Genomic DNA, 14,475 nt, shown 5'->3' with positions numbered 1-14,475 from the left:
ATTTAATGTATTTTTGGCATTGTTTCATATTTGTACCTAGAAAGCTTCCTCATTTTTGCTTCTTAAAGTTGTGGAATGCTTCATTTGGGGGCATGCGTTGTAATTTTTTGACCAGTCCTGTATCCTTGTTTGTTTGTATTGTTTCTGATTTTTAGTTGTTCTGAATAATGACGCAGTGACCATCTGTGTATGTCTGTGCACGTTTTTGAACATGAATGTGAGTGTACCTGCACGACATGCTCTTGGCAGTGGAAATGCTAAGCCAAAGGGTAGTTTGTATAGATAAAGCCAAACCAACCTTCAAAGAAGTTACTCCAGTTTTGTCTCCTACCAGTGACGTATGAGAATGCTTTTGCGTTTGCCTGTCCAGTGAATGAAAAATCAGATCTCGTTGTACATGTGTTTTCGTAACATTTTAATATGAACGATTTTACACATTTCTAAAAATAAGGATTAAGATAATGGACACTGTGAGCCCATTTGCCAGTTTCCGCCATCAACTGGAGGCCAAGGTGTTTTGTCTATTCCTCACCCACTTCCAGATTATTTTGAAGGAAATATGAAACATGGGATCATTTCTTCCATAAATGTTTCTTCACATAAATGTTTCAGTATTTATATTTAAAAGATAAGGGCTCTTTTTAAAAACATAGTCATGATACCGTTACCATACCTAAAAAGAGAATGATAACTTCTTAGTATTATCAAAGTCAGTGTTCAAATTTCCCTAATCATCTTATACTTTTAAAAATTTCTATAGTTGGCCGGGTACGGTGGCTCACGCCTGTAATCCTAGCACTCTGGGAGGCTGAGGCGGGAGGATTGTTTGAGCTCAGGAGTTCCAGACCAGCCCTGAGCGAGAGTGAGACTCCCGTCTCTACTAAAAATAGAAAAGAAATTATACGGACAGCTGAAAACATATATATATAGAAAAAATTAGCCGGGCATGGTGGTACATGCCTGTAGTCCCAGCTACTCGGGAGGCTGAGGCAGCAGGATTACTCGAGCCCAGGAGTAGTGAGGTTGCTGTGAGCTAGGCTGACGCCACGGCACTCACTCTAGCCCAGGCAACAGAGTGAGACTCTGTCTCAAAAAAAAAAAAAAAAAAAAAAAAAAAATTTCTATAGTTTATTTCAATCAGATCCAGACAAGGCAATTAGTTATATGTCTCTTAAAGCTTCTTCTTTTGAATTCATAAAAAAATTAAAACTTTTTGTTATGGAAAATTTCCAAGTATAACCAAAAGTAGATAGAATGGTATATCTTGCAGCTTTCATTTATATTTCTTTCACTAGAAGAGTGAATATCATTCATAGGTTTAAAACCTTTTGTATTTTCTGTGAACTGCCTGCACATGACCTTTTCCCTATTTCCTTTTTTTTTTTCTTTGCCTTTTTCTTATTGATTTGTAAGAGTGCTTCGTTATTACTGAAGTTAGCTATCGTACGTGTGGCAAATGTTTAGGCATTTCTGGGGGGGGGGTCTTAGAACTTTCTCTTTTCTGAGTTCTTGCAAAATTTCTTGTCTGTGCTGCCCACTGGCACTCAATTGACATCTCTTCTGGTCCTTGTGTTTAATACACATGTGACACATGTCAGTAGCTGCCTTCAGGTTTGGGCCCCGTGTCCCCACCTGGCTGTCAGCTGCCTGAGACAGGACGCCTCTACTTCCCTCTGTGTACCAAGGCCGGGGCTGATCTCACAGGAGCGGCTTAGAGAATGGACAGAGAACTGAGACATGGCCACAGCTATCTGACACATCATCAGTCCTGAGAACTATGCTTTATGGAGACTTTCTTAGGACCCTCTTTGTGTTTCCCACAGAGTGGGGTCATAGCAGTCATCTGAGAAATTGAATTAAATCCTAGCACTGGCTGTTAAATTTGAAAATTGTGCCAGGACTTTGGGAAAGTCCTCCTCGGGTCTTCTGAAGGGTCCAGTGGCACTTTATCTGCTTGCGGCAGTGAGTTAGATAATAGCAGCCTGGTGCTCTCTGCTGCAAGACCGAACCTATCTGGCCGGGGTGGGCTGGAGTCACAGTCAGACTGTTCAGTCCTCTGGAATGGGGTTCGAGGTCTCTTTTGCTTCTTCTGGATCCGTAGACAAGGCAGAGACCAGAAAAGCTTGAGTCCTGAGGACAGGCCAGCTGCATGTTGTGTGTGTACGTGTGTGTTTGTGTGTGCCTGCCTACACTAAAGTCAGAGGGAAGGAGAGGACAGTTTGAGCCCAACAAGGTCTGCCAAAGGACAGTCTGTACAAATCCCTTCACCGTGGGGTGAAATAGGAGGACATCCGCGATAATGCCTCCAGTTCCCCCAGCTACGGGGGTGGCAGGACAGAGCCTGCAGAAGGAGGATAAAGGAGAGCTATCTGCTGAGCAGGGGGTCTGGGCCACATTGATGACGCTGGTGATAATCGTGATAACAGCAGCTCGCGTTGTTTATGAAGTGCCTACCAGGTGCCCAGTGCTGAGCTGTGTGTTCTCTGTGTGCAGTGTCCTCACCCTTCAGAGGGCAAAGCTCGGTGTCCCAGAATCCCAAAGGATGAGCAGGTGATAAGATTGAGGGAAGCAGGCACAGTGTGGGAAAGATGGTGGGACCAACCCTCAGCCTGAGGGTCAGAGAGGCATTTAGGAGAGGTGAGGACTACAGTGCCCCAGTTAGAGGGACTGCCCTAGCTGATTTTTGCCGCTTGGGCCTACAGTTGCCAGATCTTCACATTTTTTCAAGAGAAGCTGAGAACCTAGAATTTTTTTCTAATTGGTTTTATTAAGGTATATTAATTAAATAATAATTATCTTATTAAAGTATAGTTTACCTACAATAAACTGCATACAAACACACAACCTATGCACATTTTTTTTTTTTTGAGACAGGGTCTCACTCTGTTGTCCAGGCTGGAGCGCAGTGGTGTCATCACAGCTCACTGCAGCCTCCAACTCCCAGCCTCAAGTGATCCTCCCGCCTTGGCTTCCCAAAGCCCCGGGGTTATAGGCATGAGCCACCATGCCCGTCTGACGTACATTTTAAATATACGGTTCAACAAATGTATACACCCGTGTAACCAGCACCACAATCAAAATATAGGACAATTCTATCACCCCAAAAGGGATTCTACAACTTTAATGTAAAAATTTCCTACATTTTAAATGTTGAAAACAAATTAAAATTTTTTAAATGTTATGCCTGCCCGAGAAAATGTGTCCTGAGATGCTTTTGTTCTCTGCGTTCCCAGTTAAGGGCCCGTGTGGCCAAGGCAGAAGGAGGGGCTTTACCGGTGAGTACCCTGTGCCTGGGGCCCCTGCCCAGGCTCTGAGATGTGACCAGAGCTGCTGCTGTGACATGTGCCAGGAGTCGTCTTAGGGACTTTACCAGTCAAGGGCTCAAAACACCCGGAAGCACCATGGGGACCCAGCAAGAGGTCACACCGTCTAGAAAAATCTGCTTGACAGCTTAGTGCTGGGCCACGCTGAGCATGTTCGTCAGCTGCAGCCGCTGGAGGGTAAAGGCTGCGCTCGCCAGGCCTGATCTGGTCTGGTGTGGGCCGTTCCGAGTCGGACAGGCTGCCGAGGGCTTCTCCGGGCTGGCGCGGGGCATCCTTACAGTGGGCTCATCTAGCGCTGATGGCTCTTGATCTCAGGCGGGACAGAATCGCTGGCTACTGAGCGCCTGCTCTGTGCTGGGCATGCTTCTTAGGACACTCCACAAATTAACCTCCCAAATCCTCCCACAAACTTTACAAGGCAGATGTTATTAACCCAATTTGTAGATGAGAAAAGTGAAATGTGCAGAAGTTAAGGACTTCGGCCAAGTGGTGAAGGTGAGGTTCAAACCAGCAAGTCTTGCTCGAGAGCCTGTGCTCCGGGGCGCCCGCCGGGCTGTGGAGGCGCGACCGTGAGATCCGCCCGCCCGGCTGCCGCGTAGACGCGCACTGATCCCGGCACTCTTCTCCCTAACCAGTGACCACGACCGATTGACCTGACTTGATATTTTAAGATTAAGTTTATTTTCCATCGCTGGTCGAGGTCCAGCCCATTTAGACCCCTCTGTCAGGGGCTGGGCCCACCCTTCACCAGCAGTGCGGTGAGCACTGGCCAGGACGTGGGTTCTGGGGTTGACACTGTGCTCCTCTGCTTTTAAGTTTCATGACCTTGAGAAGGCCTCAGTGTCCTTATCTCTAAAATCGTAATAGCAGCGTCTGCCCTCTAAGTTACTGTGAGACTGTGTGCAATAACCTAGCACCTTTATCTTCAGTACATGGTAGGTGCTCAACAAATATTTGTGGCCTGGATGATGATGATGATGATGATGATGATGATGGTAGTTTTTATGGTTGTTGTTTTAGAACAAACAGCAAGCAGAAGAGAAGGGAGCAAAACCCAAGCACGCGCTGAGCACCAGGGGTGTGCGAGCTGGTATCAGGGGGCCGTGGGAAGGTGAGTGGGGGCATTTGTGTTATCCCACATTGCATACACAACAGCTTCAGAACAGACATGCCAACAATACCACACACAATGTGATTACTGAAAAACTGTTTAGGCTGCTTCTTAATTTTTATTGTTTTTTTTAGTGACAGGGTCTCACTCTGTCACCCAGGCTGGGGGGGTAGTAGCACGATCACAGCTTGTTGCAGCCTCAAATGCCTAGGCTTAAGTGATCCTCCTTCCAGCCTCCAGACTGGTTGGGACTACAGTGGTGCACCACCATGCCTGGCTAATTTTTTCTAGTTTTTGTAGGGACGAGTTTTCGCTATGTTACCCAGACTGGCCTCGAACTCCTGGCCTCACGTGATCTTCCCTCCTAAAGTGCTGGGATTACAGGCGTGAGCCACCGTGCCTGGCTGCTTTTTTTTTTTTTTTTGCAGTTTATTTTGTCTTTTATGTGTACCCCACTAGAGATGTATATTCAAATGCTATCTTTTGAAATCACTCAGAATACAGTTGACCCTTGAGCAATGCAGGGGCTAGGGGTGCCGACCTCCTGAACAGTTGAAAAATCCATGTATAACTTTTGACTCCCCTAAAATTTAAGTACTAATAGCCTCCTGTTGACTGGAAGACTTACTGATAACATAAACAGTTGATTAATACATATTTTTATGTTATGTGCATTATATACTGTATTCTTATAATAAAGTAAGCTAGAGAAAAGAAAATGTTATTAAGAAAATCATAAGGAAGAGAAAATGTATTCACTGTTCATTAAGTGGAAGTAGATCATCATAAAGCTCTTCATCCTGGTCATCTTCACAGAGTCGGAAGAAGAGGAGGGGTTGATCTTGTTGTCTCAGGGGTCGCAAAAGTGGAAGGAAATCTGCATACAAGTGGACCCGCACATTTCAGCCCTGTGCTTTTCCAGGGTCACCTGTAGTTCCTTTCTGTGTGGGCCGTGCCACTAACTTGGTACTCAAATGCTTTAAATGTTAATGGATTACTTTTTTTAAGTTTAATTTCCTTTTATAATTTTGCCTAATATTTACATGGTCCCAAAGTCAAATAGACAAAGCAAGATATATTAAGAGAAGTCTAGTTCCTATCCTTGTTCCCTGCCCCCAATATGTAACCATTTAAAATTTTTTTGTCTTATCTTCCCTTTGAGGTCCAGCTATTTAGACACATTGTGAGTGGTTCTGCGCACAGGCGCACGCGCACACGCGCACACACACACACACACACACACCTTTCTTAGGTAAACACAACACCATGCGTGCTCTTCTCCACCTCACTGTTTTCCACTCACAGCGCACCCTGAGATCACTCCCTGGCTGCATCTGGAGATAGTGGCTTCTCCTTTTCCATGGCTGCACAGCGCTCCTTGTGTGCACGTACAATGGTTTGGCCAAGCAGCCCCTCCTGACGGCCGTTAGAGTTGTTTCCCGTCTCAGGCTGTTGCAAACATGTGCACCGACTGGCCTTGTGCATGTTCTTTGCACCGTTGTGTGGCAGCCCCACACGGGAGTGCATGTTCATCCTGCCTGTTTTCCTATAGAGAGCCAGAAGGTGGACCTGCCAGAGGGGACAGTGGCGAAGCTGCCCCTGGTCAGCGCTTCATGGATGGGAGCTGACCACCTCATCCCAGAAGAGGCCTCACCAGGGCAGGGCGATGGCCTTCCTGGCCCAGGCCAGGTGCCTCCTGGCCACCTGCTGCTCCCCACAGAGGTGGGGGCCAAAGCTCCTGAGACTTCCAGCGAACGCCCTGGGATTGGCCCAGAATTGTCTGTGGCACCTGACAGGGTTGGTGAGGTACCCACCAGCCAAGAGGTTCCACGAAGTACTGGACAAGGAGCGTCTTCCGGCAGGCCTGACCCTAGGCCCTCCGAGGAGGGCATGAGCCTGGCTTCAGGGCCCAGCCCCCAACTCCGGGGGCCTCCGGGGCTGCCAGGCCAGGCCAGGGCAGCTCACAGTGACGGAGAAACTCCGCCAAGGTAAGCGGTGCTCTTCCAGGCTGGGCAAGGGGAGGAAGCAACTGCAGCCTCTCAGCTGGAGCCAGTGGGCCAGCTACATGCACTGAGTGCCCGCTGTGTGCACAGTGCTGGGCTGGCCTTGTGAGGAGACAGGAGAGGGCCCAGGCCCAGTGTTTGGGAGCTCAGAGCACTGGTTCTCCCCTGTTGGCCACTGGAATTACCGGGGGGATTTATCTATCTACCTATCTATCTGTCTATTTGGGATTTGTGAGAGGGGGGTCTTGCTATAATTATCCAGGATGGTCTTGAATCTCTGAGCTCAAGCAATAATGTGGAGAGAATTTAAAAAATAAAGATTCCTAGAGATTCTGATTTAATCGGCCTGTAATGAATCTCAAGCATTGGATTTTTTTTTTTTTATCTTCTCCCCTCCTGGATTACCAAGGGGACCAGGGTTGAGAATGACGAGCTCTTAGATCAATAATAACAGCTAAACATGCTGGGCATTGGCCAAACATTCTGCCAGCACCATCTCGTTATAGTCCCCTAATATCCCCAGGAGGTGAACGTGGTTGTCGTCCCCATTTTATTGGTGAGGAAACGCGGGCTCCCAGGGCCACACAGCTAGAGATTCATAGAGTTGAGATCCGAATCCAGGTTACCGGGCTCCAGAATCTGTGTCCCCAGCCACTGCACCGTCCTGCCTCCTCTGGGGCGGGAAGGAAGGCCTGGCGCCCGGAGGTGGGAGGTCAGGGCAGGCCGAGTCTCCGGGGCTTTCAGGAGGATTATACTAGAGGTTCTGGAGGCGCAGTTGTGGCAGCCGCCCGGACCCTGGGGACGCAGCCCCGGGCCCTGGGCAGACGCGGTGCAGAGTGACAACCTGCTGCCCTGTGGGCAGCGCCTCCCGGGCCCAGGGCAGCCGCAGACGGCACCGTTGCTATCCGGAGGGGCCTGGCGTCTCCGGCCCTGGGCTGCCCTGAGACCTGGCCCGGGGAGGCGAGCTGGTGTCTGTTTGCTGTGGTGACTGGCAGAGAAACCCAGATCGTGTGTTTGCCTTTGTTCTGGAAGGAAATGGGAGCCTCCCAGGAGACCTAACAAGCCAGAGGGAGAGATTCCTGGCAGGCGTCCCTGGGTCCAGGCCAGAGCTCCAAATGTGGAATCTCGGCCTGGGGCGAACTTTCTGTGAACTTGTTAGAGACCCCAAAGAGATTCTGAGTAAGAAGACTCAGTTACAGCCCCGAGCTGAATTTCAGCCCCTAGACCTGCATCGGTCTCAGCGTGGGGACTTCAGTATCTGCCCTTCCTCACCCGGGACCGGGGTATATTTTGAGGAAAATCGGTTTTGAAATCAAGTGTCAGCTCTGATGGGCGGTGGCTGCCCTCGTAGAGGACCCTGAGGCCGTATCTGGGTTGGTGGCGCAGAGCTGGGGTGACAGGCAAGGCCACCGCAGTGTGCTGCGCAGCGGGCAGCGCGGCTGCGGACGGAGTGGCGTGGACCCGGGTGGCAGCGGCTTTGGGGTCAGCCCTGCCCCCCGGGTGTGAAGAGCAGGGGAGCGGTGACCGCTGCGCTCTGGGGGGACCCCCGGCTGCTCCTCCAGCAACACGCCGGCGGCAGCTTCCCTTGCCCCCAGTCTGGGACGAGGCCGGAGCCAGGTTTGGAGTGGCTTCGCCTGGATGTCATCCTTCCTACCCTACCCTGTCGTCACCGACCCGTTCTCAGTCCCAAGGGGCGCAGAGTTGGAGGGATTTCCGCCTCGGGCCCGGTGCGTGGCTGTGGACAGAGCCCGAGTGTCGCGGAAGCGCCCGGGGACAAGCGCATCTCGCAAGTCCCGCGGCCCAGGGAGGGGACGGGCTTCCAGCCGCTGAAGAAAGGCCTTGCTATTATCTTTCTTTTTTTTTTCCTTATCATAAAAAACACATAACAGAATTTACCATCGTAACCATTTTAAATGTACATTACGGTAGCATCAAGTGTGTTTACACTGTGCCGAAAGCCCCCCAGAGTGCTGGCGTCCTGCGGAGCCGCGCCGCCCCGCGCCGGTCCCTGCCTGTCCCCTCCCCCGGGGCGCCGCTCCCGTGGGAATTCTCCAGGCCCGGGCTCCGGGCCCACTCGGTGTGTGTCTTTGTGGCTGGCTGGTTTCGCTCAGCATAATGCCCTCTGGTCCACCATGTTGTCCTGTGTGTCAGATGTCCTTCCTTTCGAAGGCTGGATGGTATTAATATTCCATTGTATGTACTTACCACATTCTGCTTACCCATTAATCTGTCAGTGGATATTTGGGTTGTTTTCACCTGTCAACGGAAAAAAAAACCAAACTCTGTAAAATAATTTTAAGGAGATTTATTCTGAGCCAAATTTGAGGCTCATGACCCGGAGCCACGGCCAAGAGGCCTTGAGCAAGTGGACTGGCTGTGGCTGGGCTACAGTTGGTTTTATACATTACAGGGAGACAGGGGTTACAGGGAAAGTCATAAATCAATCCGTGGGAGGCATATATTGTTTTGGCCCAAAAAGGTGGCCCCTCTGGAAGCGGGGGCTTTCAAGGTTACAGGTGGGTTTAACGATTCTTTGGCTTGTAATTGGCTAAAGAAAGAAAGCTTTGTCTAAAGGCTTGGAATGTTTTAACATACTTGCTGTTTATCAGAGAGATGAGCCACCAGACATATGCTTGTTGCATAAATTGAGGACCTGTACGTTTGTCTTGCATACCCTTAGGCCTGTTAATGGGTTACAAAGGATGTCCCCAAGAAGGGAGGGGGCATGATAAGATATGTCTGACCTCCTTCCTCCTGGCAGGCAATTTAGTTTTAGGATATTCCTTTTGGCCACGAGGGGGTCCATTTAGTCAACTGGTGTGTGGGGGGTGTGGGGGGGAAGTGAGCCTTAAAATTTTATTTTAGTTCACAATTCGCCCCTTTTGGCCAAGATATGTCAGAGGCAGCATCTATGCCCAAACTTTCATTTTGTCCCATCCGTTGCCAGGATGTTGTGGGTACCTGTCCTGGGTCCATCCAGTCCCTCGGTGGGACCCTTCTGGCCAAGAGGACTGAAGAGCCGAAAGGGGGCTTACAGCCAGTTAAATATTTTAGGCCAAACAGGACTGGAGGTGGACAGGCAATCATCAACACTTTAAAACTCGCTAGGTGACATAAGAGTAAAATCCAAAATGCCAAAGGCAAGGCTACAAGACTAATTTACCTGTAAGTGTTGAGCTATTATATTCTTGGGCTTAGTGGTAGACTCGTAGCAAATGTAAGCATCATTAACATTTAAACTAAGGGAATTTAGAGACTTACTGTGTCACAATATTTTAGTCTCTTTAGTAATTTATACTAAGGTGGCTGATAAATTACTCATTATATTTCCTTTTGTATAAATCCATAACTGAGAAAAATTATACTCAAGAAGTTCTGTCTATAGGAAGCAGGAAAAACAAATTTACAATTGGGATGTATCTTTGCAGCATGAGGTCTGAAACAAAGTATTTTAGTTAGTATTCCTTTAGGCTTCTGTGTGTCCCTCCTTGATCTGGTGGGTCTAAACTAATTCCATCCCTCAGAATTGGCCCTTACAATCTCCTACTCCCCCTTCTTCTGAGCTAGTCCCTGGGCCTAGAGAGAGGATATTTGAACAGGGCTTTGGCAAATTCCATGGTTTTAAGGTCCCAGAGATCAGGGAAACTTGCTATTTACTTAAAATTTGTCAAAAGAACTAGTAATGTTTAAATAAAGAGTCTCTTTGTGAAAATTAGTTCGGTCTCATGAGGTTGAGTTAGCTATACTCATGGGTCATATCAATTTTCTACTTAAAATTAAAGTCCTGGAAGTTTGTTTTGTTTTAGTCCAGTGGTATATAATCTCCAAAGATAGTAGAAACCAGTATTCAAATGGGTTTGTCAGGACTTTCCATGACTTTACTGGAAGAAGCCAACTTTGGACTTAGCCAGAAAGAACCACTTTTTGAGATGAATTAAAGTAAAATAACAATTTTCTAATGATAGAACTTGGACTAGCCATGGTTAGAGACAATTGATAAGCCAAATTGGTTATTTTTGTGGCATATAGCAACTTACATAATAATCATAATTATTACTGATAACACACACCAAGACATGTCAATATTTTACAATATTGGAATATATATTAATAACATAGCCCAAAGAAAGTTAAATGCCATTTCATATTTGACAATGTTCCCTGTATGGTTTTGACACACTAAATAAATCTAATCTCTGTCTTAGACTTTCAGTGGCCCTAATATATAAAAAGCTAGCTTAAGGTCAAAATGCTGGATTTAGAATTTCAGTTTTGGAAAGGTTGTCATATATCAAAAGGTTAAAACATTTGTTCGTATACAATCACATACCACTATAAAATAAGGGTCATCTATTTAACCAAGAGATAGTCATCAAAAGATTCTAAAGGTGATAAAGTTATATGGGTATAAATCTTAACCCTTTTACAGTTTAGTTTTTTTTAGTCAAAACCTAATAAAGAGAGCACAGGGATTAGCTGATAAAACATAAAATCTTTGTTTCTTTTAGGTCAATTGCCAAAATTAAAGAAAAACCTTTTGTAGTGCGTTACTTTTTTAACTTAAAAAGGAAACGTTATAGAATCAAAATGAGTACATGATGTCATTTCATTAAGAGTAAGTTATTAACAGAAATCTTTGTTTTAGCCAAAATTCCTTAATAAATTCCCTTTCATAAACTTTATACTAACCTACATGTATCATGCACTTATCTACAAAACATGCCTAAAAACTTTCCGTTTTGTCCTAACATTCCCTTTTCCTAAATAACCAGTCATTTTAGGACAAAAATATTCCATGCAAGATCCTTTCTTATTCTTTCTGTTTAACCTTTCTTACCAAAAAATATATTTCTATATTCATTGCCTTTTTACATGCTTCTCTTACTCACAAGTGGAATTTTGTTTTTATATTTTTTCTAAATTTATTTTGATTCAACCTTTAAATAACTTCTGAATTAGACAAAGTTATGCATATTTTAATAAGAACATTCTGTTTCTTTTATAATTTTTCTTATTAAAAACATCTTATTCTTTGGTATACCTTATATATACAATTACATGCATTGAGTAGAATTCTTATGTTTAGTAACCTTAAATTTTAGGGAAAGCTTAAAAAGCAGGAAGTCGGCCAGGCGCGGTGGCTCACGCCTGTAATCCTAGCACTCTGGGAAGCCAAGGCAGGTGGATTGCTCGAGGTCAGGAGTTCGAGACCAGCCTGAGCAAGAGTGGGACCCACCCCCCATCTCTACTAAAAATATAGAAGGAAATTAGTCAGACAACTAAAAATATATAGAAAAAAATAGCCGGGCATGGTGGCGCATGCCTGTAGTCCCAGCTCCTCGGGAGGCTGAGGCAGGAGGATCGACTGAGCCCAGGAGTTTGAGGTTGCTGTGAGCTAGGCTGACGCCACGGCACTCACTCTAGCCTGGGCAACAGAGTGAGACTCTGTCTCAAAAAAAAAAAAAAAAAAAAAAAAGCAGGAAGTCATGAATTGTTCATCATAAGACACTTGCCATCATGAAGCAAGATTGTAGGTTACTATAAAATTATAGCCAAACTGATAATTCAAATATATATATTTTTTAAAACGCAAAAATCCTATTCTTTGAGAGAGAGGAGACTCAGTTTCTCAAACAAGTATAAGACTAATAGACTGAAGTACAAGTTAATAAGGAGACTGAATCTGTGTCTTTCTTTTCTTCCCTGCCTTTTTGCAGTTTATTAAAAGGTGAATAAAAATCTTTTGTTATTATTTTTATTCATGTCATATGAAAATCTAGTTCAAAAGAGAAAACGAAATTTCATTGTATTAGTGTAATGATAAAGTTAATTTTAATAAAATCTTATAAACAAATCCATCTAATTTTAATCAACTTGACTGTAAGTTAAGACTTTTATAAACCTTTTATAACCTTTAACTTTTATATCCACTTAATTTTTAATGACCATTTACATATTGAATTTTAAAGTAGTTTCAAAAATCAATAAATTAGACAAAATTATCTTTTAACAAAACACTTATATCTTATAACATTTTTATTAAAAAATTTTGTATACAATTGTTTTCCTTTCATCTAGAAGTTTTAATTACATATACGGATGATAATGTCAACTATTAGAAAAACCTAGGAAGTTAAAGTAACTTTGAACTGTAAGTCATCAATTTTATTAGCATTCCTAAATAGAAAAATAAGATAACACGGTATAAGCTTAAACTTATGTTTAAGAACTAATGTTGTATTATTTTACCTTATAAATGATCAGACACTTTATGATTATCTTTTTTAACTTAACATAATGACTTCAAGATTTTAAATTATATGAAAATTTCATTTGTATTTCATTTATATTTACCTACTTTATCTTACTCATTTATTTATCTTAGCAGTTTACTTAGATTCCAGCTATTAGTTAGCAAATAAGTATTTCAATAAGACTTTTTTTTTTTTTTTTTGAGACAGAGTCTCGCTCTGTTGCCCGAGCTAGAGTGAGTGCTGTGGCATCAGCCTAGCTCACAGCAACCTCAAACTCCTGCTGAAGCAATCCTCCTGCCTCAGCCTCCCGAGTAGCTGGGATTACAGGCATGGACCACCATGCCCAGCTAATTTTTCCATATATATTTTTAGTTGTCCAGCTAATTTCTTTCTATTTTTAGTAGAGACGGGGGTCTCGCTCTTGCTCAGGCTGGTCTCGAACTCCTGACCTCGAGCAATCCACCTGCCTTGGCCTCCCAGAGTGCTAGGATTACAGGCGTGAGCCACCGGCCCGGCCTTCAATAAGACTTTATTTTAAACAAACAACATCACTTTTAAACTTTATAATCATAGTAGACATTTTAGAATATCCTGTTTAAAGGTATTAGTTAATTAGCTCCTTCCAAAACATCACATCCCAAAACAAAATCTGTTGACATCGTAGGGATCAAAGTGTCCCTGGCCCCCAAAGTTTGGTAGCAAAGGCCACTCTTCCCATAAAGACCTGCTGAAAATTTACTGACATGAAGATTAATAGGGGAAAGAATTAAAACTTTATACATGGACGTCTTCAGAATGAACATTCAAAAAGATGCAGGGGAAATTGTCCATTTTTTATATTTAAAGTATGGACAGTCCCATAGAAATATGATTGGACAAAAAGAGTGTGAGCTAATTCTAGCAGGCTGAATGGCAGAACCAGCAAGACTTTTATATTTAGATTCTGCTTGGCCTCTCTGAGTGTGCATTGCTTCATTATGTGTGTAGGGCAAGGCCCTTTCTGATATGGAGTTTTACAGTAAAACAAAGTAAAAACAAAGTAGGTCAGATAATTACTTTATGGCCATTTTACATAGAATGATTTTAGGTTTTATGGCTAGCTTTCAGGAAAAAAAAAGTGTGGGGAGGGGTGTTCTGGGCTGTACGACCTGCCTTGGGTAGAGGGATTCTGGTGTTTATGGCTGGCTTCAGGTAAGAATAGGTACGAGAGCCAGGCAGACAAGGGAAGGTCAGAAAATTTTCGCTTCTGAAGCCTTCATTTTAAGTTAGTTTTCTGAATTCCATCAACATAAGATGACCTGACTGTAGACTGAGAGAAAACAAAAAAACCTTTAGCGCCAATCCTTAGCACCTCAAACAATGATACAAAATAGTAACATGCTTTTTACATGAGGATCAAGATTAAGCTGTTTTGAAAACAATCTAGTCTCAAAGCAACAATTTCTTTTGGGCAGTGTAAACTTGAGTACATGCAATATTTATAAAGAGTAAGACTGTTTTGAGATTCTCTTGGATTTTAACAATCATTCACTTTTTATCTTAAAATAAACTACTACACAAAAATTAATAATTTAGAAACTTTTTTCCCTAGGCACACACTTTGTTACAGCAATATTATGTACACATAACTGGCTAGCTTGTAAAGAGTGGGACAAAAATGGCCAAAACCAAGGGAAAACTGAAGCTTCCAATTTAAGCTCTTTTAACTACAACTTCTAGGACAACTTTGAATCCCTAACAGTACTGTTAATATTAGATGATAGTGAGTTAGGAACACATTTTGT

The 14,475-nt window shown here is 44.2% G+C and overlaps 1 protein-coding gene across 4 annotated transcripts in view; it reads left to right on the top strand.

Annotated features, from left to right (window-relative positions):
- MYLK3 (myosin light chain kinase 3) overlaps positions 1-14,475 on the top strand; it is a 63,657-nt gene that overhangs the window by 12,988 nt on the left and 36,194 nt on the right. For 2 of the 4 annotated variants that reach the window (XM_045533342.1, XM_045533341.1), the window contains exons 2-3: positions 4,344-4,434; positions 5,987-6,422. The exons of 1 other annotated variant lie outside the window; for it this stretch is intronic. In XM_045533342.1, the coding sequence (XP_045389298.1) occupies positions 4,344-4,434; positions 5,987-6,422 (527 nt within the window). The remainder of the gene's footprint in view (positions 1-4,343; positions 4,435-5,986; positions 6,423-14,475) is intronic. One more of the 4 variants, XM_045533343.1, reaches the window with a different exon arrangement.

Source organism: Lemur catta, chromosome 20 (genome assembly GCF_020740605.2).
Source record: "Lemur catta isolate mLemCat1 chromosome 20, mLemCat1.pri, whole genome shotgun sequence".
Taxonomy (NCBI): domain Eukaryota; kingdom Metazoa; phylum Chordata; class Mammalia; order Primates; family Lemuridae; genus Lemur; species Lemur catta.
Note: the sequence above shows the minus strand (reverse complement) of the source record. Positions and strands in the feature narration are given on the sequence as shown.